This window comes from Pinus tabuliformis, chromosome X (genome assembly GCF_031772625.1).
Source record: "Pinus tabuliformis cultivar Carrire ecotype Pingquan chromosome X, CPIR1, whole genome shotgun sequence".
Classification (NCBI taxonomy): domain Eukaryota; kingdom Viridiplantae; phylum Streptophyta; class Pinopsida; order Pinales; family Pinaceae; genus Pinus; species Pinus tabuliformis.
The window spans coordinates 50,654,789-50,682,692 of NC_142308.1; the positions used below are offsets into that span (position 1 = coordinate 50,654,789).

A 27,904-nucleotide genomic window follows, 5' to 3' on the forward strand; every position below is an offset into this window, starting at 1 on the left:
CAATATTTACATTGTAAATAACTTGTTAAGTAATAGAACAAGTAGGTAGGAATAAATCAGATAAAGTGCATGGAAGGTTTCTAAGTAGACTTAGAAACTTCAACACTACTGCTGCAAATTTCCGATATCATTGATGTCGTCAGTCCTCCTGTGATTTGCAGTCCTCTAATACCATGTTGAAATTTCTAATTCTAACCCGTTAGAAATCTCTACTGCATTATCTAGTTTTTTTCACCTACTTGTTTATTCCATTAACAAGTTATTTATATGTATAAATACTGAAAATAAACACAAACGCAGCCTTAACTCATATACAAATCATCAACTGAAATATTGGAACAAACACACAAGGGACACCATTATTTTTGGACAATAGTCCTCGGAAAAGCCAAACTTGGGAAAATTGGTGGAGCAGTTCTGAGGGTTTTCTTATTGTGCAGAATCTTGAGTACAACTAGGGTACCGAACTGGCTCACCCAACAGAGATTGTTACACGACAATAATACCTCTTCTCAGAGATAGATATTCAGCTTCTGAGCATTAGTTTTCCCCACGAAAAACCTTCCGACGCTTCTCCTAGGCTCTGCGTTAGCCCTGCTAGCCTCAGCGTCACTCCTGAAGCCTCTGTGTCAACCTTCTGCCTCTCTGCATCAGCCTTTTGCCTCTCTGCATCAATGTTTTGCCTCTCTGCGTCAGCCTTCTGGCCTTCTGCGTCATCCACACAAGCCCCTAAGCCTCTGCGCTGTCTCTAGCTGCCTCTGCGCGGCTCTTGTTGCGTTTGCGTAGCCTCTCTGTCATTGCGCTGACCCTCGGGCAGTATCTCTGCCTCTCTACTATTTACTCACTGCCCCTCGCTGCATCAAATCACTTGTTCGAATTTTCTCAGCAAAACTGCTCCAGAAAATTGAACTGATTGATCAATCTTGGTGTATCTCCAACTGACCCTCAAGCCCACTCTTATACTTTTCCTGTTGAGTCTTCAATGATCGAGATTAAGTCTCTAATCAATGACTAATATTAGATTTGGCTTGATCCATGTCATTTAGAACATTCTCACCCAGTTTTATATTAATACTCATTAATATTTTAATTTTTGTAAGTTTAGACTTAGGAACCCATTAAAAATATTAATTATTTTAATATCTCTCTTACCGGGTGGAATTTCCCCAAACCATTTCTGGGATTCAGAGATCTCATGTAGTTTAGCCTCTCCACAAATTTTCATGGCTAGAGCACATCCGATGCTACCACAAATCAACAAATACACCCATAGAGCCATCTTTTGATGTGGTGTTCGTCATTGATGAGGTGCCATCCGTTGTTGAGGTATCCAGGACCATGTCCAAATTTTCAGGTGATGGCAACCTATAACAGATTAGGGAGGTGCTAGGAGATACATCCATTAATGAGGTGCTAATGCTCATAAAGGTACTGAGCACTGTGACAAAGTTCTCAGATGACAACTACCCACAGCAGCATGAAGAGTACCTTGAGGAGTGTGAGTTAGATGAGGATGTTATGCTCGATGAGCTACTTGTGGAGGGACAACTCAGGACTCCAGTTCAGCCCATGGTAGAGGATGGGCAATCATCTTTTGCACCTACCATCGATGGAGTGCAGATAGATGGGCATGTGACCAACAGAGCTGTAGTACTTCCAGTCAGTAGCTCTCTTTAGACTTAGGTAGTTGGGGCCTGCAACAATATTAGGTCTCCTTTGCACATTGGAGGGAGAGTGCCTAAGTTACCTAGGCAAATTTTATATGTTGACTGGGCCATGAGACAAGGAAATATGAGTTGCGTAGGGCACAACATGTTGATTTGGGGTAGCATCGGATGTGCTCTAGCCACGAAATTTGGTGGAGAGGTTGGGGCACGTGCGATCTCCAATACCCAGAAAGGGTTTGGGCAGATTCTAAACAGATCAGGAGATATTAAAATAATTAATATTTTTAATGGAGTCCCTAAGTCAATACTTTAGGAAAATAAAATATTGATGTGTATTAATATGAATCTGTGTTATAATGGTCCGCAAGACATGGATCAAGCCAGATCTAATCTTAGCCATTGATTAGGGACTTAATCTCGGCCGTTGAGATGTCAATAGGAAAAGTATAAGAGAAGGCTTGAGGATCACTTGGAGAACACACCAGAGTGATCAATAATTCTATTCTCTAGAGCGGGGTTTGCTATGAGAGATAGAATCAGTGATCGGGAGAGCAGCTGAGGGGTATTGAGTACAGAGAGATAGAGAGGTAGAGATAGTGCTGGGATAGCAGTAGAGCATCCAGAGATAGAGACGCAGGAGCATCCAGTGCTCACGTAGGGCCACGTAGACGCAGCTAAGTGCTGCGCAGAGAACTAGAGGGGCCAGCGTAGCTGACGCAGAGGCTCAGAGAGCTGACGCAGGGCCTCCTGGGGCTGATGCAGGCCAAGATAGGTTGATGCAGGGCCTCCTAGGGCTGACGCAGGCCAAGATAGGCTGACGCAGTGCCAACATTGGGCTAGGAGAGGCTGACACAGTCTAGATTGGGCAGACGCTGGGGTTTCTGGGGCAAATTATCGCTGAGTAGTTGCCGGAAGGATTATCCGAGGTTTGAGCCAGTCGATTTGTCAGAAACCAAGAGGTATTACTGCTAAGGAAATTCTTTGTTGGGTAGGCCAGTTTCGACACCCAGATTGTACTCTGATATTGCTTAATAAGAAAATCCTCAGATAGTTGCATCGGTTTTCCCGCATTGGGTTTTTCTGGGGACATTAGTCCAAAAACAATGGTGTCATATGGTGTCTTTGTTCTTGTTTCTTTTAGTTGTTGATCTGTAATATGTTGAACATGCACTAGTGTTAATTTTCAGTATTTACATTGTAAATAACTTGTTAAGGAAAAATAACAAGTAGGTAGGAATAAATCAGATAAAGTGCATGGAGGGTTTCTAATTGAATAAACTTAGAAATTTCAACATGGTATCAGAGGGTGATTGCAGATCACAGGAGGACTAAGAGACGTCAGCTGAGAGGAGCAATAGCAGCAGAAAACAACTGTCTCGAGGTGACAGAAGCTGTTTCTAGCTGCGCAGAAGCGAAGAAGTTTGACGCAAAGCCAGCCAGAGCCACGCAGAGGAATCCGGGAGCTGCACAGAGCCTCAGAGAGGCCATTGTTGCTGATGCAGAGAGCTAGAGGGCTAACGCAGGGCATCCAAGGGTTGACGCAGACCCATCCGGGGTGACGCAGGGCCAGTGTGAGGCAGAGAGGGGCTGACACAGTTCACAAAGAGGTAGTTGCTAGGGTCTAGAAGGTTGTTGGAATATTGTAGAGTGGAGCTAGTGAGGTACTGTAGTCAAAACAGTACCTGACAAAGCAGGGCCAGAGAAGTAGTAACCGAGGGTTTCTAGCCAAGGAACCTGCATCAGAAGAGCTGCTGCACAAGTTGATTAGAGTAGGGGGCATCTCGACAAGCGGTAGAAGGATTTCCAGGAGGGAAATAAGGACTCAGAGGGAGTCCAGTAGAGAACTTCCAGACGAGAAGTAGAGACTCAGAGGAGTCGAACAGAGAACTTCCAGGAGGGAAGTAGAGGAGCATCATGGCACTACACGGGGTAAGAAACCAGGATAGACTGGATGGAGCATCGAACTTCACAGTTTGGAAGGCTAGAATCTTATCAGTGCTTAACAGGAATCATGTTAAGAACTTCGCCTTGAAGGTAATAGTTGTCCCAGTCGATCCCAATGATAATGATAGGTACGAATAGGTGATGGCGAGGGCCAAGTCATGTGGTATCACATATAGCCGAGAAGGAAACGACATTTGAGATGTGGGAGTCTCTCAAGAAGCTGTACCAACATACTTCTGTGCAAAGAAGAATGCTGCTCGAGAACTAGATGAGGTTGTATCAGATGAAGAAGGGTCAATCGATTGACACCTTCCTTGGAGGACTGAATGAGATCCGAGACCAGTTGACTGCTATAAGAGTGACACCGGATTAGGAGCTGATGGTGAGGACAACCCTGAATGTTGTCTGAGAAGACTGAGAAGTGTTTGTCCAGAGTATACTGGGCAGAGGGACACTTCCACCTTGGGACGAGATGTGGGCAGCTCTTCGCCACGAAGAGATCAGACGGCAGTTGAAGACAGGTAGCAGCAACAAGGGGATCAAAGTGAAGCAGGAGGAGGAAGATGTGGCCCTAGCATCCGAGGGAAAGTAGGAAAAGCGGAAGAGGAAAGATCTCTCCAAGATCAAGTGCTTCCACTGTGGGGAGCTGGGTCACTATGCGGCCCAGTGTCCAAGGAAGAAGAGTAAGGGAGAGGCTTCTGAGACTAAGGCAGCGCCAACATGGGCAGAGAAGGAAGTTTTGACAGATGATTATTGTGCCATGAGTGCACATGCAACACTTGAGCGGAAGTGGGGAGACATCGAGCTTTAGTCAGTTGGACTACAGGCGATGAGGGGCAGGATCCTTGAGGTACCTAGCCTCTTGGATTAGACCTTGCTATGGGAGCCCCGACGAGGAGTAGTAGGACTGGCTGAGTGGGTAGATACAGATGCAGAATGGAGTGGCAGAGAGAGCTACAGCGCAGAGCTAGCAAGCTACAGCAGTGCGAGAGGCACAGGATTGTTGCACCAGTGCAAGAAGGCACATAGAGGTGTGCAATAGTGCGAGATACAGGAAGTTGCAGCAACGCAAAGGTCAGAGAGAGGGAGCACTTGTTAGCGACAGAGGGAGCTTCAGCATTAGTGGGTGTCTCTAGCCCAACAGGGAGGTCAGTTAGGAAATAAGTTACTTACTTCTCAGTAACTGAGTTGCAGTGCAGCAGTGGGCAACACGATGCAACATGATCAGAGGAGGTGCAGTGCAGATGCAGTGGTGGGAGGAAGGACCAGCAGCAACACAAATGCGGAGGGAGTTGTCGTACAGATGCAACATTGGCAGTGGTAGAACCATGGGCAACAGTACAGGATGCAGCGGTGCAGAGGATGTTAGGTAGGAAGGCCTAGCATCAACACAGGTACCAATGCCGAATGATCAGAGTAATACTCCGTGAGGAGTATTGCTAGAGCACAGTCCTCGCTAAAAGGAAGTGTTGATTTGGGGTAGCATCAGATGTGCTCTAACCACGAAATTTGGTGGAGAGGTTGGGGCACATGAGATCTCCAATACCCAAAAAGGGTTTGGGTAGATTCTAAACAGATTAGGAGATATTAAAATAATTAATATTTGTAATGGGGTCCCTAAATCAAAACTTAGAGAAAATAAAATATTAATGTGTATTAATATGAATTTGTGTTAGAATGGTCCAAAAGACATGGATCAAGCCAGATCTAATCTTAGCCATTGATTAGGGACTTACTCTCGGCTGTTGAGATGTCAACAGGAAAAGTGTAAGAGGAGGCTTGAGGGTCACTTGGAGAACACACCAGAGTGATCAGTGATTCTATTCTCTAGAGCGGGGTTTGCTAAGAGAGGTAGAATCAGTGATCGCGAGAGCAGTTGAGGGGCATTGAGTATAGAGAGATAGAGAGGCAGAGATAGTGCCGGGATAGCAGCAGAGCAGCCATAGAGAGAGACGCAGGAGCAGCCAGTGCTCACGCAGGGCCATGCAGAGGCAGCTAAGTGCTGCGCAGAGCACCAGAGGGGCCAGCATAGCTGACACAAAGGCTCAGAGTGCTGACACAGGCCTCCTGGGGTTGATGTAGGCCAAGATAGGTTGACGTAGTGCCAACGCTGGGCTAGGAGAGGCTGACACAGTGCCAACGCTGGGCTAGGAGAGGCTGACGCAGTCCAGATTGGGCAGACGCTGGGGTTTCTGGGGCTGAGTAGCTGCCGAAAGGATTATCCGGGGTTTCAACCAGTAGATTTGTCAGAAACCGAGAGGTATTACTGCTAAGGAAATTCTCTGTTGGGTAGGCTAGTTTCGGCACCTAGATTGTACTATGATATTGCTTACTAAGAAAACCCTCAGATAGCTGCACTATTTTCCCACATTGGGTTTTTCTAAGGACATTAGTCCTAAAATAATGGTGTCATATGGTGTGTTTGTTCTTGTTTCTTTTAGTTTGTTTATTTTTACTTGTTAAGGAAAAATAACAAGTAGGTAGGAATAAATCAGATAAAGTGCATGGAGGGTTTCTAATTGAGTAAACTTAGAAACTTCAACACAACAATTTCATAATGGGTTTGTTACATACTCGTGGGTTCTTGCATTTGATCCCTCTCATGGGGTTGAGTGGAAAGAAGTATTGAGTTGATACTTGGTGGAGCTGGTTAGGGCTTTGGCTTTGTGTAACTTTCAGCTCTCTGGCTTTTCACTTGACCTCCAAGTGACTCCAAAGACTCCCTCAGCTGCTCTGTGCATTAGCTTTTTGCTCCCTCGATTCTGCCTTCTCTCAATTGAGCTCTCTGCCTCCTTTGATGTATTTTTCCTTCTTTTCGGCTACCCTAGCCGTTTCTTTGTGTATCATAATCTCTCTGCGCCTCTGCGGCTTCCCTGCTCCTTGTCAGTTCGACTGGCCATCTGGCTCTATGGCTTTGTGGCTTCAAAATGCATCATTGCCTGTAAAAACGCCTGCTTGCAGCATGGCATGAGGATCAAGAGCGGTTACAGAGGTTTCGGGGCCTTCTCATAGGCAAAAAACCCAAAAATTGAGAAAATCCCATTACACAGAGAATGTTTGCAAAATACACTATCAGGCGTGATTTTCGGACTTGAAATCCCATTCAATCGCCCCTAAAATCCCTATCGGGTCCGCCATTAGGCGTTATATCGCATCGCATTAACGTATTGGGCGAGATCCCAAATACACAGGAAAACATTCAAAAACCCGACAAAATCCTTTTTATCGGACTTCAAATTATATCGAAATTGCCCTAATATCGCATCGGGTCCACCTTTGGCCGCTATCGCAAGCCCCACCGTCGATCTACGGGATCCCCGATCCAATGGTCAATATGTGATTTCGGGTGGCTTAAGGGTATGGAGGTTACCGGCCTGAAAAGGTGGTTTTCCTCTCTCCTCCGCCAGCCACGTGTCGACCAGTGTGTGGGATCGGGTGGAGCCAGCCCAATACTGCTTTCCGCCTAAGGCCCGCCCGAAATCCCGCCTTTACGGAACTCAAATTTTATGAATTGCGCCTATAATTCCCCTTCGGGTCCGGCTTTATCGCTTTTGGACATTTTCCTTTGTATTTCGGTTTTATAGTGGAAATGCGCTAATACACAGAAAATCCGAAAATCCCGGATTTCAAATTTTATGCAATCGGGCTTATAATTCCATCGGGTCCGGCCCTTATCGCTTATCGCAATCGCAATTCGTATAGGCCTGCTATCGGGGATCACCGATTTAATCCTGGCTGTCCATTCCTTTCCCGATCTGATGACTGAGATTGCACATCGTGATCGCTATCGCATGTCGCATTCCTAACGGCCCGGGGGTTTTGTCCATCGCTGATGCCGATCCGCTGATCCGATCATCGGCAATCGGCATATCGCATAATCGTAATCACCAAGTCTGGGGTCTCGATATCGCATACATGCCTGCTTCTGATGCGATGAGTCAGAGATCGCCGATCAGGGGTCCTTCCGCCCCTTTAAGTCCGCCTCTTTTGCCTTTTTCCGATGCAATTTCCCATATAAGGCCTTTTAGGCCATTTTTAGGGGATTTTGCCTCTTTTTCCAAAGAACAAAGGGCAACTTCTTTCTGTGATAACTTCTACATCCTAAGTCGATTTTAGCCCATTCAAATTGCAGTAGATTTAGAATGAAAAGATCTTTGCCATGGGGCTATTCCCAGGAACTTCCTTGGACATTCATTTTCCTCTGTGAGGAACACTTAGACTTAGGAGTCTATCCAAAATCCATTTTGGATCACGCCTTCCCACTAAAAAAAATTTTGGTCTCCAAAAGTCTAATATACTGATCTGAACAATAAATGAGAGTAACAACACCCTCTTCTTTCAGCCTCCATACACTTGCCTTGCATAGTGCCTCTGAACCAAAGCCTTTGACCACTTTCCTTCTTGGATATGCTGGTCCTCCTTGCCTTCCTGCAGAACTCTTGCTGAAATGGTCACAGAAGGTAGTTTGAACTTCTCTGCCTTGATCATTGATCCAAGGTGGCTCAAACAAATGTGAAGTACACCTGCTCTACAAAACTTTCATTTGTATCTATTTGACAAGCTGTCAACAACAACTGTTAACAACAACAGAAATACAGACAACAATTGGATGGCCTAAGCTCCCGCTTCAACAAAAGAAACATATTTCACATCTTGTGAACACCTCCATGTCTTACATCTGCATACAAATGATGGACTAAATAACAAGCCTACAAAACATGCCTTTAAAACAAATGACCCTTCAAGTCATGCATGTAGAAAAAGACCTTTAGGACTTTTTTTTCAAAAGATGAAACACTTCATCATTATCTCCATCTTGGAGACTAAGTTAACTTCTCCCAAGTCAACATTGCATCACATGCATGTCAAAGCAATCAACCTTGTAAGTTAATTACACATACATGTTCAAAAACAAGGAAATCATCAACATCCCTGTGTTCATGCACAACATTCTCATGCATGCATTTCATCCTTCAACTTTCGCTTAAGCACATTTACTTTCGAAGCTGAAATGAAATATAATGTTGCAGCTACAAAGTGAGTCTCCTACTCAACTTCTCCATTCACCTTCTTGGTAAAACCCTGCAACTTGTATTCCATTAACAAAGATTTGCAAATAGATGCATCAATAGACATGCAATCTTAATCGGATATGAACTATAACCATTTCTTACCAATCCCTTTCAAAGGTACTACCTTTGTCTGCACATCAGCATCAACATGTGAATCATCCTGAAACACATCAATCATGGAATCTTCCTTTCCATTTCTGCGATTTTCTCTTTCCACCTTCTTCAACTTTTGTGGAAGCATTGCTAGATTCAGAGTCCAACACTTTTCAGCAAGATGCCCTTGCTTATGGCAGTAAGTGCACTGCATGTGCATCCTCTTGACAGCGTGATTTGCCTTGTCCAATGGACCTTTGGCTTCTTGCTTCCTTTCCTTCAAAAGTTTCCTGTATGTGGCCATTTTCTTCCAACATCTAGAAACATTATGGTTATCCAAACCACAAAAGTAACATGCAATTGTTTTCCCATATCTATGTGGAAATTTATCATGCTTTGCAAAGCCTAAAGGAAGATGATTAGAACCAGATTTATACCTTTCTCTTTCACCTTTATTGCCTTCATGAGGAGGTGAAGCAAATGAAGAAGTGGCTCCCTTTGGAACACCATCAATCTCTTCAAGGCTGTTAGAGTCTCCACAACTCTCTGGTTCAAGTGTGTGCTTCTGAACGCCTACATCCTACAAATGATGTTTCAAGCGATTGCATTCCTCCTGAATACAATTTTCACATTCTTGAGGTAGAGGACCTGAAATGAAACTCCTTCTTGGAACTGTTTCAATGGCCTTCATGGCAGCGTTGGAACTCTCTCCATAAGACTATCCATAGCCAAGACCCAAATACTTAGGCCTTTCCTCAACCATTATTGGTTCAACAATACCTTGTGCATGCTTTCCCAAGCCCTTTCCTTCATAGCCCATCTTGGACATTAGCTTGGAACCTATGTCTCATAGACCCTCATAGACCACCCAGTTCTACAACACAACTACAATCTAGCAGATCAATGCACTAGGATTCCCCTAAGATTCTAATGACAAAATTCATTCCGGCTTTGGGGTTAGGCGAAAGGAAAACTCTACCGATCATGGATCGGTGAGACAAAAAACCTTCCGGAACGTAGATTATCACTAAAACATTAGGTCCACCTAGGCAATTTACATACATGACTCAGCTCTGCTAAGATTATTTACAATTCACACATGAAGACTGGGTTTACAACATAATATGATAAGGTCGACGATGACTGTCGGATGGCACGGACATGTCAATCAAGCACTACCCTTTTGCAAAGAAAAGGGGGTGTACTGCTAAGGGTAGTTGACACCTAGTGGTCAACAGGTCCCATACCAGTATCATCAGTCTTAGAGTGTGTACCACTGGTCCCAGAGCAATCTCAACCGACCCGAAGTTAGCATCATAGTATGTACCACTCTCACTGGTCCTAGACCAGTGCTTCATTGACCCGAAGTCAGTCTTAGAGTATGTACCACTGGTCCCAGACCAGTATCATTGATCCCAGATCAATGAAGGTCATCCTAGCATAGGGAGTACAGTAGATACATCGATGCGTCCATCGATACTACTATGGTCCCTATCCTCATTTCCCTGCTCATTGATCAGATGAGAGGTACTTCCCATGAGTCCCAGACTGCATGGGTAGGATGCCTCGACAAGAGAACTTAATCAATCCTGTCCTCACAGGAGAACTAATCATCCTGCTACACAATCGCCATGGAGAACACATCATCCAGGCCTCACAGGAGAGCTAATCATCCTGCTACATAATCGTCATGGAGAACACATCATCCAGACCTCACAGGAGAACTAATCATCCTGCTACATAATTGTCATGGAGAACACATCATCCAAACCTCACAGGAGAACTAATCATCCTGCTACATAATCGTCATGGAGAACACATCATCTAGACCTCACAGGAGAACTAATCATCCTGCTACATAATCGTATCCAAACAACTCACTGAAGAGCTTTCGTAACCAGACTACCTCTCAGGTAGCCATGCTGGCAGCAATATACTCTGCCTCGACAATGCTCAAAGCCACCGACTTCTGCTTCCTGCTCATCTAGGATATCGAAGCAGATCCCAAGGAGAACCAGCACTGAGAAGTGCTCTAGTGATCCTCCACACTGCCTGCCCACTCAGCATTTGAAATATTTCTAGCAATGTATCTCAATCCATGAGAGATTGTGCCCTGAAGATATCTCAGAAGATTCTAGGCACCAATCCAGTGAAGCTCAACCAAATATGAACTCACCCTACAAACTACAAAACATATGTCTGGACGGAGGTTCACTAAGAACATCAATGCGAATGAGTTTATGAAACTCAGAGGCATTTCCCAAATCTGGTCCGACATCACTACCATATAACTTCTGAAAGTTAAGATCCTCGAGGTAGTCACAGGCTTGCAGTTTATCTTTCCACATTTGGAATCCAACTCCCTCTGTCTTCTACAAATGAGAGGGTCTGCACCTGTTAGACATAGGTGCCGGTATGAGAGGTCTATCATCCACAACCTTCGAGTAATGGTTTGGATCGGTTTCACTCCTAGTGAATCTCAGCTTCATCAGACAGCTATCAATCCTCTCATACTACGCTCGAGGTGTTTTGCTTCAAGCCATAGAGGGCTTTCTTCCACCTGTATACATGAGATTCCCGATCATGAATCTCAAACTCCTCGGGTTGTTCCAAACCTGTGAACCTACTGCATGAGGGGAATGGTCCCCCTCATAAGATTTTCCTTCAGTACATTTCAGACATGTACCTTCATGCTCTTTTTGAATTCAGGCATCCGTTTCCATCGATGAGTGCCACCCTGTAGCCTTTGACTTCCATTGCTGAAATGGACACTAGGTTCTTCTTGCGATCAGGTACATAAAAGAGATTCTGTAAATGAATTGAGTTAACCCCATTCAGTTGAGGGATAACATTCCCAGCATACTTTTCGGGATAGGTGGCATCGACTCCAAGTATAATCCCATGATTGTTTCCATCTCTACCAAATTAGAGAGTGTACCCATCTATTCGATGAAGTGCCTTGAAGCACTACAATCAATAAGCTAGATTCTCAAAGGATCTGAAGGAGAGGGCCAATATAAGATAACGCTTCTTTATCTTATCAGAAACAACATTTGATTCTTCATACCTGGGGTTCCTTGCTTTCTCTGAAGAGTCGGCCGTGTCCTTGATGACTTGCATCTCTGCCATTCAAACACTCCTTCGCATAAGGGCCGAACTTATTGTAACCAAGGCATCTGCCTTTCCTTCCACCCTTAGATCCAAACTTCCCAATGAAGTGATCTTTAGGTAGGCCATCAGAAATTCCGCTGTGCCATTCTGATAATATTCTCTGCTTCGACTTCACCCTTAGTGAATTAGAAGAGGGATGAAGAACCCATTGATCCTTTTGTCTTGTCCCAACTGTCTTCGGTGATTGCTCTTTCACTCTTGCTTGGGCATTGTCTTCACCTCAACTCTGATACCATGTTAAGTTATGGTATGTTCTATGCTTATAGTAGTTTACTTATCTTTCTTATTATTATCCACAGATAGCAATCACATGTAAATAAAGTAAAGTGCAGATAGCACATTAAACGATCGACAGAAAACAAGCCAAGACAAGAGACACAAGATGTGGCGGCTAGCCAGGGACAAACCCCAATGTGGGGAAACCCTTTGATCAAATCTTCCTTTATCTTCAATAATTCAGTAGAGAGAAATAGTACATAAATCTGATTTACATCAGCAGCAACAAACCCTAGATCAGCGACATCAGCGTCAGCGGCATCAACATTAGCATCATTGGCATCACCGGCATCAACGTCATCAGCATCACCGACATCACTGGCATCAACATCACCGACATCACTGGCATTAGCATCATCGACATCAACACTAAACTAGGGCAGACAATATCTTGCAAACTGACCGTCGGATCGGCTTGATTCCTTCACCAAAAAATGCGGCCTTCTGAGGAGAGTCAGATCCACCTACAACGCAGTTCAGAGAGGGAGAAAGATGGTCAACGTTGTTCAAAATTCTGATCTGCAGTTGCAACCTTAAATCTGTGTCCTTCCTTCCACACATGTGAGAGAAGAGTCTTTCTGCGCAGTAGGAGAAGAGCATCTTTTCTACGCAGGAGGGAGAGAGAGATATGATGAGATGAGTGTGTTCAAATGAGGAAAATACCTCCTGTATTTATACACAACTGTTGATGATTGAATAGATGCGACTGTTGGGCTTCTGAGCCTACATGAGTTGCTGGTCGGCTTGATAATTATTGCATAATCAAAATAAATTCATATCTCCATAAATACTTATTGGAATCGGATGATCTTTAGATCAATCCTACACCTCTCGACGAGAGGAATCTAATAAAAATATTATTAGCCATGAATAAGATGACCCACATGGAGTTTGGCCCTCGTTGCCAATTTTAACACCCTAGTTAATAGGGAGTGTTGAAAAGTGTAACTAGGTTCGGTCTTCATAATGACATCTGTAATTGTAATTTTATGTAATTGATGTAAAGAAGACAATAAAATTATTTTTGTAATACTTGAATCATGGGTTTCATGATCAAGGAATTTTATTTTAGTTAAGGTTCCCATTGTGAGCCTTTAGGTTTGTCATCAAGTCATAAAAGTCTATTGAGTCAATGTCATGTATGGAAGACCCTTCTTGGGCATGTTACAAATATATGTGAGTCATTGAAAGAGTCAAAGAGACCCTCCAAGACCAAGCTCAAGCATATCCATCAAGTCGGCCTTAAATGAAATAATGAAGCTACTCCAAATGACATGTCGGCCTAGAAGACTAGCAAGTTGGCTTATTTCTCATGGGCAAACCACTATAAATAGGCAGCTCGACCTCCATTTGAGAAAAAGAAATCCGATCCGACTCTTCTTATGAGAATTCTTCAGATTGAGAATGTCCAAGTACCTTGTATGGATTATGAATACCTCCCTAGGTAAGAGGGAGTGTTGAAATGTGTAACTAGGTTCAATTTTCATAATGACATATGTAATCATGATTTTATGTACTTGATGTAAAGAGAAATAAATTTATTATTGTTGTCCTTGAGGCATGGGTTTCATGCTCAAAAGAAATTTATTTTATAGGTCAAGCTCCCATTGAGAGCTTCTAGGGCTTGTTATTTAATCTACATGTCAATTGAGTCATTGTCATGTATGAAAAACCCTTCTTGGGCATGTTACATATTGTAAAGAAAAATTAATTGAGTCAAAGTTTGAGTCAAAAGACCCTTCAAGACCTCGTCATGGCGCAAAGATCAAGTTGGCCTACATGAAGGGACAAATCGGCCTAAAGATAACAATTCGTACCCCTCGAAAGCCTATATATAAAAAGGAACTCGACCTCATTTGGGCACACGCACAAACAAGTTCGATCTCCTTACAATAGAAGCTGGAAAAGGACAAAGAAGGACAAGAAGAACAAGATTGAAGTTTTGGGCCTCTCTCTCTCTCTCTTGTGTTAGGGTTTCGACAATTATTGGGCAAGATGAAATTCTGAAGCTGCATCAAAGCTGTGAAGATACATCAAAGCTATGAAGATGCATCGAAGTTGTGCAAATGCATTGAAGTTGTGTGAAGCTGCATCGACGCTGTGAAGATGCATCGAAGTTGTACAAATGCATCGAAGTTGTGTGAAGCTGCATCGAAGCTGTGAAGCTGCAACTAGGTCGAAGCTGTGAATCTGTTGGAGTGGTCGAAGTTGCAGTAGAATCTGTTGGAGCGGTCGAAGTTGCAGTAGAATCTATTGGACGAAGTTGCAAAAGAATCTGCTAGAGGGGTCGAAGTTGCAGAAGAATTGTTGGGCAGAAGTATTTGTTGGAAGTTGAAATCGTAGGAGTTGTTGAGGAACTGGTAGACGGAAAGCTCGTCAAGGTACTTGGTCTTGAAGGGTCTTGGTCAAGGGTCAGAGGTCTTGGAAATTTTCAATTGAAGATTCCATAAGAAGAGAAGAATTTTTGTGGGTTTTCCTCTCAACTGGAGAGGTTTTGGCCTTGGCTGATCGCCTATAGCTTGTGTCCTCTTGTCTCATTGTTCTTTATGGTTTGGTAGTTGTTTGATGAAAAGAACACAACAATAATTAAGTTGAAGAAGAATCTAATTAAGATAAGGCAAAATACATCACAAACAGTTATCAAAGTAAGAGAAATCACCTATCTTGCTGCCCCTAGATTTCTCAACAATTTGAATATTATCATTTTGCCTTTACATCATGCTACAACATACAAGCAAAACATAACAACTTTAAGACTGCCAAGTTCCCAACCAAGAATCCAAGACTTGCCTTCCCAATATCCGTGTCCAAAAAAATGAGCTGATATGATGCCTTATTTGGGCAGGCAATGAAATTCATGTCAGAAGAAGGAAGTGGTGATATTTTCCAAGTGCTCATTGATAATTTCCATACACTAATGTAATGGTCAGGAAATTTCACATGCTATATTTATAGAATTAAGAATACCTACTATGTTATGCAAATAGGCAAATTTACAGGTCGAGGATTTATTTTTCACAATGGGGCCCACTATGGATTTCATGGCACATGTTTGGATCTTTCCTTTATCAATTGCATGATTATATTAGCTATAACAAACAACACAAACAGCTTTTAACTTATTTGAAAACATTTATATTGGTTGCCATATGGTTAATAAAACTTCTCTTTTTTGTGGTTAAAAATATCGTTCATCAAATCATTACATACTTGTTGCAGTAAAATGGTGTGCAAAACTGTTGCCCTTGTGATAAATTTTGAAACATGCAAAGTACGCCATCGGGCCATAGAAAGAACAAAAGAGAAAAATCATCAAAAACAAGCAGCTGCAGTACTAAAGGAGGATCCTTGCCATCTTTTTTTCTCCATGTGCCTCAGGATCACTGGATCTGGTGGAGGTTCCAACTCCACCCATCATTTTCCTTGAGTAGGGATCTTCAGGCTATTGAATAAAAATGGTGCCAAAATCTGATAGATCTCACCATTATCTCCCCTTTTCTTTCTTTGTTCTTAGGTCTAGATTTATGCCTCTGAAATTCCCTATTCAAGCATTTGATATTATTGTTACTTTTATTGAAAATTTTCATCCAGAGGTCTCAGTTGTGCTTAACTGTTCCATGCAGTGGATGGACAATGAAAAATATGGTTCTAGTGAACAAACAGTTGTCAAAGCCCTGTTGGGAGCAAGGCAAGCTCTGTTGGAGGTTAGAAGTACTTTGAGACGGATTGGAGAAGCCGCAGGAGTTCCAGTATGTACCTCTACTCTGTTTCTTTCACTGCAATCACCATGAGTTATCATTTGAAACAGCTCCTATCTTTTTTGTACTTTGATTTATTAGACAGAAAGAGCTGTCATCTAACCCTCGTTGTAAGTGCATAGGAATGTTTATCAAGAAACATTGCTAGAGATGTCTATGTAGATACTTGTAATCATTTTTGTCAGTAGTTATTGTCAATGATTGATTAGACGGTATCCATTAATACTTATCAATATGACCCAAGGATACATGTTGATGGTGGTTTTCTCTCATGATTTTTCTATGCAGATTGAACCTGAACCTCAGACTCGTATTTTAGACATCACCATGAATATGGAAGGTGTTCTTCTGGCAGGTGTTCCTGGTGCAGGAGGTTTTGATGCATTATTTGCAATCACACTTGGGAGCTCTGCCAGGGATCGTGTTGCACATGCATGGAGTACAAATGGTGTGTTGCCACTTTTGGTAGCTGAAGATCCAAAGGGTGTTACTCTAGAGGATGGTGACCCTAGAGAAAAAGAAATTGCTTCTGGGATTCATTCCATAAAGCTTGAATAAGATTTTTGAACCAGCATATGCCTCATAATTATTCATTAGAAAACTTGATATGACTGATAATTAGTCATTAAAAAATTGTGATCTCTTGGATATAGATTAAAAGCTTTCATGGTTGACTCAAGTTATGGCCTTTTTCATCTGTCTTAGGTTCTTAGCTCATAGGCAAGGATAAATTCTTAATCATCTTCTATTTTTTTTCTCTAACCATGGTGAATCAGTAATATTTTGGAGTACTCTGGGCGAGGCCCAGGATCAAACCTTCCGGCAGTCCCTATAACACCAAGAGTATATCCAACACCCTGCAAGCCAGACATACCAATAACATATGCCTTAACAAGAGCCGAGACATCCCAAATCCCACCACAAGGGAGGAAGCTCTATCCCCATTTAACCATTATAGGACATGCCGTGAATCCCTTATCTCCTTTGTTAAATGATTTTAAGACACGTTGCTGACTCACTAGCCCCTTAACCATTAATGCCTTATGTCCTTTGTTGATCCCTCCCTCAGTCTTCATTCAGCTATCTGCCTCAACTCCTACCCCCTTCCTAATCCTTTTCTTTCCCGTTGTTGCAACTGTAGATTGAACACTTAAAATGATGTACTACCCACTTTTGCAGAGTTGAAGGTCAAGTACCAGATTGATACAATTTTACTTACAAGATCACACTTTTTGCTGTTATTGACATTTTGCCATAGGCTAAGCAGAATTTGGTGCAAGGATTAGGGTGATTTAACATGATCAACTATTCCAGACTAAATTAAATCAAAACGATAAGATCAAAGCAAATTTAAGTAGCCTTATGTAGATTCTTTAACTTCCATATAGGATCCTTAAGAGAGGAATAAATTCGCCTTGAGCTATCAAACTTTAGCTGACCTTAACCTTAATATAGTACGACAGTGGAAAATTACCAAATCTCATAAGCACCTACTCTAAAGTTAATGAGCAATGTGAAATAGGCCTTATTTATATTGCTGGAGAAAGCCATTGTCCGTTTACGTGTAGAAGTGGTTCAGTGTCTGGTAGTCATATATATAACAGTTGGGCTATTATAATACGATGAATGGGAAGTCTTCAAGCCAATTTAACATGAAGCAACAATCTCGTTTTAAAATCTGAGGAACTTCTATATATGTCATGTATTCTTTAGAAATTTTTCATGTCCATCTAGGGCTTTTCTTCTTCGCTTTCCATTTAAAAAGAATTGGCTATTGTTTACAGCTTATTTCCTTTTCTACCTCATCATCACAGAGGATCCATTCACACCACTTTCATCTCTATTTTGGAAGCGACAATGAAATCATGTATTTCCTTTTGACTGCTGCTTGTTAGGATTGCCAAAATTAGGAGTATTTAGTGCGTGACATGTCTGGACAGAGCATATTATTTGTATTGTTATGAACAGGGAAAAATCGAGTCAGCTTGCTGACCACTAACTTGACAATAAATTCTTCGACGAAACATGAATTGTCATCCTTTTCTCCGTATCACTTGTCACTATTATCACGGCAAGTACTGCTTCAGTTTGCAAGGTTTTGAACATTTGTTCATTGTGGGCTCCATTTAAGCAGCCATATAATTTTCTGTGATAGATACTATCCCGGACTCTTACCTGTTATCCTGTATTTGGTATACATTTTATGCTAACAAAATATTTTAATTTGGGGGTGAATATGTTATGGTTTCATTTCCTTACCCTTGGCTTAGTATATGATCTACTTTGTAATACATAGGTCAATTTCTTTAAGATTAGCCTCCCTACATTCCTTGCAAGGCTTTATATTCCTAATTTGATGCTCATCTAAGCAATCTTCATGATGTTTATACTTCAACCACCTAGACAAGAGGACAAATACTCAAGTGTGTCTTAGACCCCATATGTTAAGCCCTATATAAGTCCCATGTTAACCTTAAAACCACCTCATTAGGCCTCACATATTGAGTGATTACATTTCTATTATTATATTGTTATCGAGGTTATAACTTCTCATGGCCCCATTTTATTATAATTGTACCCTTTGTCTCCTATAGATGTACTAAGGAGACCTAGTCTTAGAATCATCAAATATTGTCTTGTACATTGTGTTCATTGTGAAATGAGGTTTCCCCTGTTGGACATTGGATAAGCCTGCACTCCCCATGTGTTTTGTGTCATGTGCTTAACTGCCTCTTGTGGATCTATTAACTCTAGCGATGTGTCTGTTTACTAACACTTGCAGATTTTGGTGTAATGGAAATCGTGATTCCAACAAGTAGTATCAAAGCCAAAGGTCTCAAGTTCAAATCACACACGGCTCGTGATGGGGGGAGATTGTTGGACATTGGATAAACCAACACTTTGTTGGAAAATCAGAAAGGCAGTAAAGATTTTCTTGTTCTTGATAATTACTTGTGATGCTTCTTATTATTACTGTTATTTCTATCTTCTATTTTTAGTTCATCAAGCAATTACCAAAAGCAATAACACATAAAACAATAGACACTAGATGTAGGCACATCCCAGGGCAAAACCCCCTCTTGAGGGGAAAACTCAGTCAAGATAATTCTTCCTTTCAATAGTATTCTTTGAGACTCTTCACCCTAGACCAAGACCAGACCTTCCCTCCACACCATGTCAACCTCCCAGAATTTCGACCTTTTCCCAGCAACTTCGACTATGCAGCAACTTATGACACTGACACCTTCTGGCAACAGTGAAACTTGGAAGACTTTGATCTCCCAATCTAGGGCACGAAATAGAGAGAGAGAGACACCAAATTTTTGTTTTTCCTTCTCTCCTTAGAATTCCCCAAACTCGCATTCACTTCAGCTTCCTGACAACAGACTTCGCACCTTTTCCCAACTAGAAGAGAACTTCGCACTTTTGCCCAGCAACAAGAGAGTTCGAACTTGATGAGAGAATGATGCTCCAAATGAATTCGATGACCTTCCTTTTATAGGCTTCTTGTGGGGTCAAATAGGGTCCTTAGGCCGACTTGATCTTCTCTTAGGCCAACATGGTGTGGAGGTTACATAATTCATATTTGACTTGATACTTAACTTTTTTACATGATTCAAAAGCCCAAGAAAGGTCTCTTTAAATGCACAATAACTCTATAGACTTAGAATAAATTCTAGAAGTCCTCAATGGGGACTTTGACCTAAAACATGGTGACCTAAGCATGAAACCCATGCTTTAATAAGTCACAATAATAATAATAATAATAATATTTTTCTTTATTCTTTTGACAAGTACATTACATAATGACTCAAGTACATTATTGAAGACTAGACATAGTTACATTTTCCAACACTCCCTCTTAACTAGGGAGGTATTCATAATGTACATATACAGTGGAAGATCTCAAACTATATGAACCATGAAGAACTTTAGGCACCACAATACCATGGACTGGATTCCTGACCAGGGGAATCTATCCCAACAATCACTCAATAGTTAGGCATCACAATGCCAAGGACTAGATTCCTGACTAAGGCAATCTATCCAGGTGGGACTAAGAAGGACTCAAGCTTTCAGCCCCTTTAGGTACCCTCAAGCTTACTTGATAACCATCAACCCAAAAATCCAGGTGTGTATGCAAAACAGAGCTCAATGATCAACACCATCTTTCCAACTTCTAGACATCAACATAATGTGTCGGCCAGATGTCCTCCAAGGCAATGCTTCACTCACAAATCCTCAACAGACCTTGATCCAGCAGATCAATAATGATCAATCTCTTCCAATCAAATTGATTGGTAACTGACATGCTATCAAATCCTTCGAGAGATTCACCTGTACCAACACAATCTCAATCAATAACATACTTTAACATGTACACACTCAAATACAAACCTCTGGGGTCCTTCAGACAACAGATGTTGCTTCTCAACTTTCCATAGCGGGACTATCAACCAATCTTTGACAGAACATTCCTCAATCATTTCATCCTACTTCATATGCAACAACATATTCTTCAATCAGATCCTACTTTTCTTCTTTTAGAAACACTTCAAAATGCATTCTCCAATTTCCTTCTCCTACTCATGACCTCCACTAAAACTTATGGCTATTAGTCCTGGTCATGACACATGAAGCAAAGAATCATATCTGTCACTCCCTTTTAAAGGGAGAAGATCTAATAATTTCTATATAAGGAATATTCTCAACCATCCTCTCACATTAAGGAGATTCCTTCCATTCGACCTCCCTCTTAACTTAGGGAGTTCTACTTCTTCTTTTCGACATTGGAGAATCTTTTGTGGATTCCAACCATTTCATTAGAGTTATAATCATCCCCATCATGTTTGTCACATCGAGTATCTTCACCAAGTTGAAGATTGTGTGCTAGCACAACTTGCTTGTTACATCGGGCATCTTCACCAAGTTGAAGATTGTGTACCTACACAACTTTCTTGTTACATAGAGCATCTTCACCAAGTTGAAGATTGTGTACCTACACAACTTAGATAGCAAGTACAACCAAATCTATAGAAGCATGAAGTTAGCCATATCAAAATCACGGAAGCATTTCATATTTATACATATCAAATACCCAAACTTAATTATAAACAAGAGATATATACTCTTCAACTTCTTGCTAGCGACTTTGTCGTACACCCTAGACTCCATAACAACATTCATTCCATCTAGGGTTTCAATGTGTCTTCCAAAGGTATGACATACCTTACAACATATAGCAAACCCTAGAAATAATTCAGACAAACATAGATCTATAAAGTATCTAACAACCTCTCAAAATACATATGTTAGACTTCTCACTAGGGATTCATACAAATCCTAGATTTCATACAAAAGAATCAATCAAAGTCAATCACATCTTAGTCATTAACCTGACTAGCTTCCACTAGGGTTAGTTCCAAACCCCTAGATTTTCAATCAACCATCAATCAATCACCACTGTGATCAACTACTACTAGGGTTAGTTTGCAAACCCTAGATTTCCGAGCAATCATCAGATTCAACCAAAAATTCAAATTTCAACAATCTTTAACAAATCTCAAGTTATCATATAGTCATCATATATCAGATATTTCTACTTCGACTAAGGTTTAACTCCAAAACCTCAGATTTCCAAATATCATCATCCTAGAATCTCTGACAAGGACTTTCATTAAATCCTAAAACTCATGACCATCAATGATTAGGTCAGTGCACATATCTAGGAATTCATAATGAAACATAAGCATATCATATGTCCAATACCATAAATACATTTGACCTAGACCAACCTAGGACTTCAAAAGTGTTGAAGTATAGGGAAATTAGAGTTAATGTGATTCTTCTAGCATGATAAGTACTTGTGAGGTATTTTAATTTTTCTTCTTAGCACAATCTTCACTTGTTCTTATTAGAGTGTGTCTTCTTATATTCATCAAATAGTTATAAAAAACAAAGAGACAAGAACACACGTTGTTGGCTTTCTGTCGGGGCCAAAACCTCTCCCTCTTGGAGAGGAAAACCTGCACAAGATTCTTCTTATAGAGATTCCAATTGACGAATACCAAGATCATGACCCTTGACCTACTATGCCACTCCAAGACCAAGACACCAATCCTCTTCTTTGTCATCGTTGAGATCGTCATCATTGTTGCACCATAACTGCTCCTTCATTTAGATCATTGTTGCACTCTTACTTGAGATCTTCACCATGTCAACAAGGCTTCTATATTGCGTGGGAGTTGCACTGAGATCATGATCTTGTCCTCATTATTACTGAGATCATGAACACTACATTACCGAAATCATGATTGTGTTTAGTATGAGAATGCATCACTGTGGGATCATCGAGCTTCTTCTTATCACAACCATATGGAGACTGTAACTTGTTTAGAGAGCATGCTGAGTGTATCACTGAGATCCTCATTATCATAACTATGCCAAGAACGTGACTGTGATTCTCTTCCTGCACTGAGAACTTCATAGTCGAGAGTGCTACCACCAAGAAGATCACACTGTAATTACTTATTGTAATTATACCCGAAGTTTGCAGAGACTTGTGTTCCTACACCTCATCTGAGACCCTATACCATTGTGCTTGATCGAGACTTCAGAGATGTATGCGAAGATATCTCTGCTCCTCATTTGAAGTTGCAGGATGTTCGAAATATCAGAGATTTCTGTTTCTCTCTTTTGCGAAGTTCAACGGGATATATATAGTGGTTATGCCTCCATAAATAAGCTGACATAAGTGTGAACCGTTTTGTCTTTAATTAAGCCAACATGACTGTCCTTTTAATTCATTTGTGGGCCAACATGTCCGAGATTTACATCGTTTAACTTGTTGATGTCTTCAGGAGGATTGTGCTTGTATTGGAGGGTTGTTCTAGACTTGTTTACATAACACATGGCATTGAATCTTTGACATCCTAATGCTTTCAATGGGAGCCACTAAATAAATGGAACCCTTGTGCATGAAATCCATGCAACAAGGAATAATAAATTCATTTTACAAAAATCATAATTACAATGTCATGAAGACCGAATCTAGTTACACTTTCTTCAACAAAAAGGACATCTCTATATATATGCCTAGATTTCATCATCATGCAAATATATTTCACATCATTTGTTAATCAAACCGAACTCCACAAATATAAAAAAGAGTTAGACACACAACCATCTTGATTACATTCAAGGTTTGATATGACAAACACACACATATCAAGTAAATCAATTTTAAGACAATATAAGGGTCTTGCTCACACATTCCACCAAACCCTAATGAGTTAGGGTTCCAACATAGAAACATAGCAAACCCTACATTACCAAAACTTCAAAGGGTCTTAGGATTTTAGACCTTATCACTCAACCCTAACAAGTTAGGATTTCTTGATCATACCAAAATCCCAAACAAGACATCATTAATAAAACTTCAACTAGCATTTCACAACATCCCTAAACAATTTAGGGTTTTAGACATTCACATTAGCATACCCTTTGGTTAGGGTTTTCCAAAACCTGTCTAGGGTCTACCAAAACAGTTAAGAGTGGGGTGGGTAGATTTATCAAGAGATGAATCACCCAAACAAGAATCACTAAGATTCAATTCAACTAGTCATAACAAAGTTAGTAATAGATCATCAAATGAATAATCCTTTCAATCAATGTATTCAAAGCATACCTTTGTTTCTTCACTAACCTTGTCTTGAGAGATTCTCCTTGCAAATGTTTTCCCTAATCAAGACAATAGAGGGAGAAATGTGATTAATATTCAATATAATAAAAACTGAATGAGTACATGAACCCAAAACTGAAAATACATGAAATACTTATTTTCACAAAGAAGGTTGCCACAACATCTTCTTTAGTCATCCCAATATTCCTAATAGTAAACAACTTCGACAAGGCTTCATACATCTCCTGAGCATGATCAATGTTAGCTATGAATGGGACAAGATTGTCATTTATCCCTTCTACCATCAGAGTCATGGCCACCAACTCCAATTCCATGTATTTTGCTTTGTCGGCATTACTGGCTACTTTTGTAGGCTTCTTTACATTTCCTTTTACCAAGTCCAACAACTTTTTCTTCTCGAGGATTATGTCAATCCTCTTCTTCCAAGATCTAAAGTTAGATGCTCCTTCAAGTTTGTTCTCACCGTTGTTCGAGTTAGACATCTCCCTTGAATATAATAGACTCCTTTCCTGAGATAGTACCTATGAATGGATCAAGTGCTCGATATTGCCTTTTTCTTCCTTCTTCACCAAAGATCTGATACCATGTTGGAAAATCAGAAAGATAGTAAATATTTTTCTTGTTCTTGATAATTACTTGTGATGTTTCTTATTATTACGATTCTTTATATCTGCTTTCTTTTGTTCATCAAGCAATTACCAAAAGAAACAACACATAAAATAATAAACACCAGATGTAGGCACATGCCAGGGCAAAACCCCCCTCGAGGGGAAAACCCAGTCAAGATAATTCTTCCTTTAAATAGTATTCTTTGAGACCCTTCACCCTAGACCAAGACCAGACCTTCCCTCCACACCATGTCAGCCTTTCATAGTTTCGACCTCTTCCCAACAAATTCTACTATGTAACAACTTACGACAACTGACAAATGCTGAGAATGCTGTGTTCAGGTTTCAAAGTTTCAATCATTTGATAGCCAGCACAAGGGAAGTTTCAGTCTACAGCAACAATAGAAGATCAGGGCAGTCTGACCTGCTGTTCTTAGATTTTCACAAGGAAAAGCCATCCCCAAGTGGAGCCATTGTTAGCCTCTTGTTGCAACAGGTGTTCATCTTTCATGATTGACAGTTGAAAGTGCCAAATATGTCATACTTTGCATGTTGCAATGCTCCATATTTCCAAAAGAGGCCAAAGAAGAGGCCATGAAAGTGTGCTAGTCTAAGTGCCACTGCTATGATCCATTTTTGATGAGTTTTTCAGTTAAGGGAAGACCAAACAACTTAATCTTGGCTTTCCTAGGTTTCAATTTCTTGTTCTAGAATGTAGAGAATGATAATCTGTCCAAACAGTTTAACCTTGGCAGATTTGTAGATAGGTAGAGAAACAAAGGAGCCCAACTGCTTAATCTGGGCCCTTGGAAGAAATAAGTGTACATTTAGATAGGAGGACAACAAAAAGAAAAAAGGATAATCAAGGTCTACAAGTCCAAGTGCACCCATGCAAAAAGAAGAAAAAATGCTGGGTAAGTAGGCTGGGTAAGTAGTTTTGTGGTTGCAGAATCAAGCTATGTGATCCATTTCATGTTTTCAAGTGTTATATCTATTCAGATCACAAGTGCAAGGCAATTCCCCTTTGGAGGAGCTCAAGCGAGGCATGTCTAACTACCCCTTTTTCTTATTCCCCAAATCACTCACTAACATCCCCTTGAGGACCTTGGGATCTGCCCAACCAGTCTTGTTATTACTTCATTTTTGTAAAATACCAAGTCAAGCTTTGACTTTCTTCAGTAAAAAGAAGCCACATTTCTTGTGTAAAATCATGTCTCCACAGTCCATTCACTTCCTATGTCTAAGTTTCAGCTCACAAACTTAGCCTCTCCCCTACACTTCACCTCACCAGTTCATATTAACTCCTAACTTTACTATCTAGCTCCCTAGATCATTTCCCTACCCCCTATGTTACAAAAAACTATATAAAACCCCAATATATATATATATATCTATATATATATATATATATATATATATATATATATATATAGATAGATAGATATATATATTACATATCCCACCCTATAGTACTATAGCTATTTACATACAGTTCTGGGATATGATAGTCCACCTGGGACTATTATGAACCCATCCGTGTCATAACTCTGGGATTGGTCTAAACCTCTGGTTAGGTCGATAACCTATATCCACCCCTTTACCCTTAAAAACCTTATAATTCTACCTCCGCAATCATTTCCCCAATGTTTAATGTTTAATAGTTTTTTGGTTAAACATTAAATTAACCCGCGACCCACATTAACCAAGTTTTTTGACCCCCTCAGTGCGTTTTTATTTTAAAATATGTCGGGCGGATCCCGTCCCTAACCCCCTATCACCTCACCTTTACCGCCAACCGTCCGATGGACAGCGCCCGAGATCAACAGTGGGCGGTTATTCCTGCGCCCCGATCCGCCGGAGGTTAACGTTCGAGGGATGGGCAGTTTCCCCGTCGTATCCCCGCCACGTGTCAGCCTCCCGGTGTGTTTGGAGGCCCCTTCCCCAATACCGCCCGTGCCGAAAGGTGGTGCGGGGAAAATCGGATACTGCCTTCCACCCTCCTACATCAGCACCACGTCATCATGACGTCATCATCCTGCATCGGCCTCCTACCACCGTGTCCTTGCCACGTCACTGCCACGTCGCTGCCACCGTACTACCACGTCATCACCCCTACCGTACCACCACGTCACCCGGCCGTACTGCTGACGTCACCCTGTTGATGTCACCCTACCACGTCACCGCCGTACTGGGACCCACCACTGACGTCATGCTGACGTCATCGTCAAAAAGGGCAAAGCGCGAAATCTGCACCAACGGATGCCTAGAATGAAAAACCGAGACAGTTTATCGCGCATCGCTAAGGGAAATAGGCCAAAATGGAAGCCCCCTCATGGCTCAGCTACCAGCAGGCCCGAAATTCGCAAAATTCACATGAATTTCTTCACAGAGGTTTGGAAAAGGGGCAAAGACAGTTCTAAAGGCAAACAGAGGGCCAAGTAGCAGCCATAAAATGTCGATGGGACAATTTAAAGCATTCAGAAGACATTAAAGAGCCCAGGTTCAGTGAAAGTGTATCAGAGGAAGCAGCGAAGACTATCAGTTAGTGTTTTTTGTGGAAATCTGTATTTCCAAAGCAGGAGAACATTGAAGGCCCCAAGCAAAGTCAAAGAAAGCGGTGAAGCTATTTCAAAACTCTCAAATCACAGTTAATGCACCTCAGAACCACTCAAGAGCAGGGGATCAAAACCCAAAGCACAGTTATGACTAAATGATCAGCACAGAGCCATAAAGACAAACACATTAACTCTTTTTGATACAGCTGCCCCCAACGCAGCTCGAAGATATTTTCTTGCATTTATTTCAGGCATATGTTAGGTTAAAGACACTTATTACAGGAGATCTTTCTGAGATCTGATTCTTGTAGATATTTTACTTATAAAACCACCATAATTCACTGTTTAAAGGGTTGGTTGGTTAATGCACTCCAAAAGACACTCGCTCTGTATATCTGATATGTTTTCTTTAATCAAAGACTACTAAAAGCTTGGAGGACAGACTGTCTACTGTGTTATTAATGTTTGGAAGAAAGAATATGGAATTCTTGTGCTGCAACATGACTCAATAAGTGTTTCTTATCTCTGTTTTAAATTCCTATATGTTTATATCATACATATATCACCATCTAAATAGCAGAAAGAAAGATTAGCTTAGAACTTGCTTGGCTGCACTCTATGCTCAATTTCTGCTGTTTCTTTATGTTTTCATCTGAATTGGTAATGAATATGAATTCCCTTTGGCTCATATTCCCCCTAATTCACTCATGTTTGACAGTTATCTAGGGATTCTTGACTGCTCCTAGATAGAGCTCATTCACCTTCCCTCTGTTAAGCTGAATGGGAAATTCTTAATTGCTTCTCATTCCTTAGCCCTCATTCCATCCTTTTAGCTTGAATCATTGTTTCATGTGCAGCTAGCTTGCTCCATATTTCGCTCTTGTGACCAAGAAAATGCACCAGCAGTCCTAATCCTTGACTCCATGCCCAATGGTTTGAAACTCTCACACTATACTTACCTCTCTACTTGGAAGCCTCATCCATCCCACCAAACTCAAACAAAACCCCTTGAACTCAATAACTAGCCTAAAATCATCATCAACAAAGTTAAATCATAA

The 27,904-nt window shown here is 41.2% G+C and overlaps 1 protein-coding gene across 3 annotated transcripts in view; it reads left to right on the forward strand.

Moving 5' to 3' along the window:
- The window catches only part of LOC149138279 (phosphomevalonate kinase, peroxisomal-like), a 278,660-nt gene extending 262,000 nt beyond the window's left edge, over window positions 1–16,660 (forward strand). For all 3 annotated transcript variants that reach the window (XM_089452943.1, XM_089452942.1, XM_089452941.1), the window contains 2 exons: window positions 15,847–15,972; window positions 16,270–16,660. In XM_089452943.1, the coding sequence (XP_089309069.1) occupies window positions 15,847–15,972; window positions 16,270–16,539 (396 nt within the window). In that variant the 3' untranslated portion in view covers window positions 16,540–16,660. The remainder of the gene's footprint in view (window positions 1–15,846; window positions 15,973–16,269) is intronic.
- The last annotated feature ends 11,244 nt before the right edge of the window (window positions 16,661–27,904 follow it).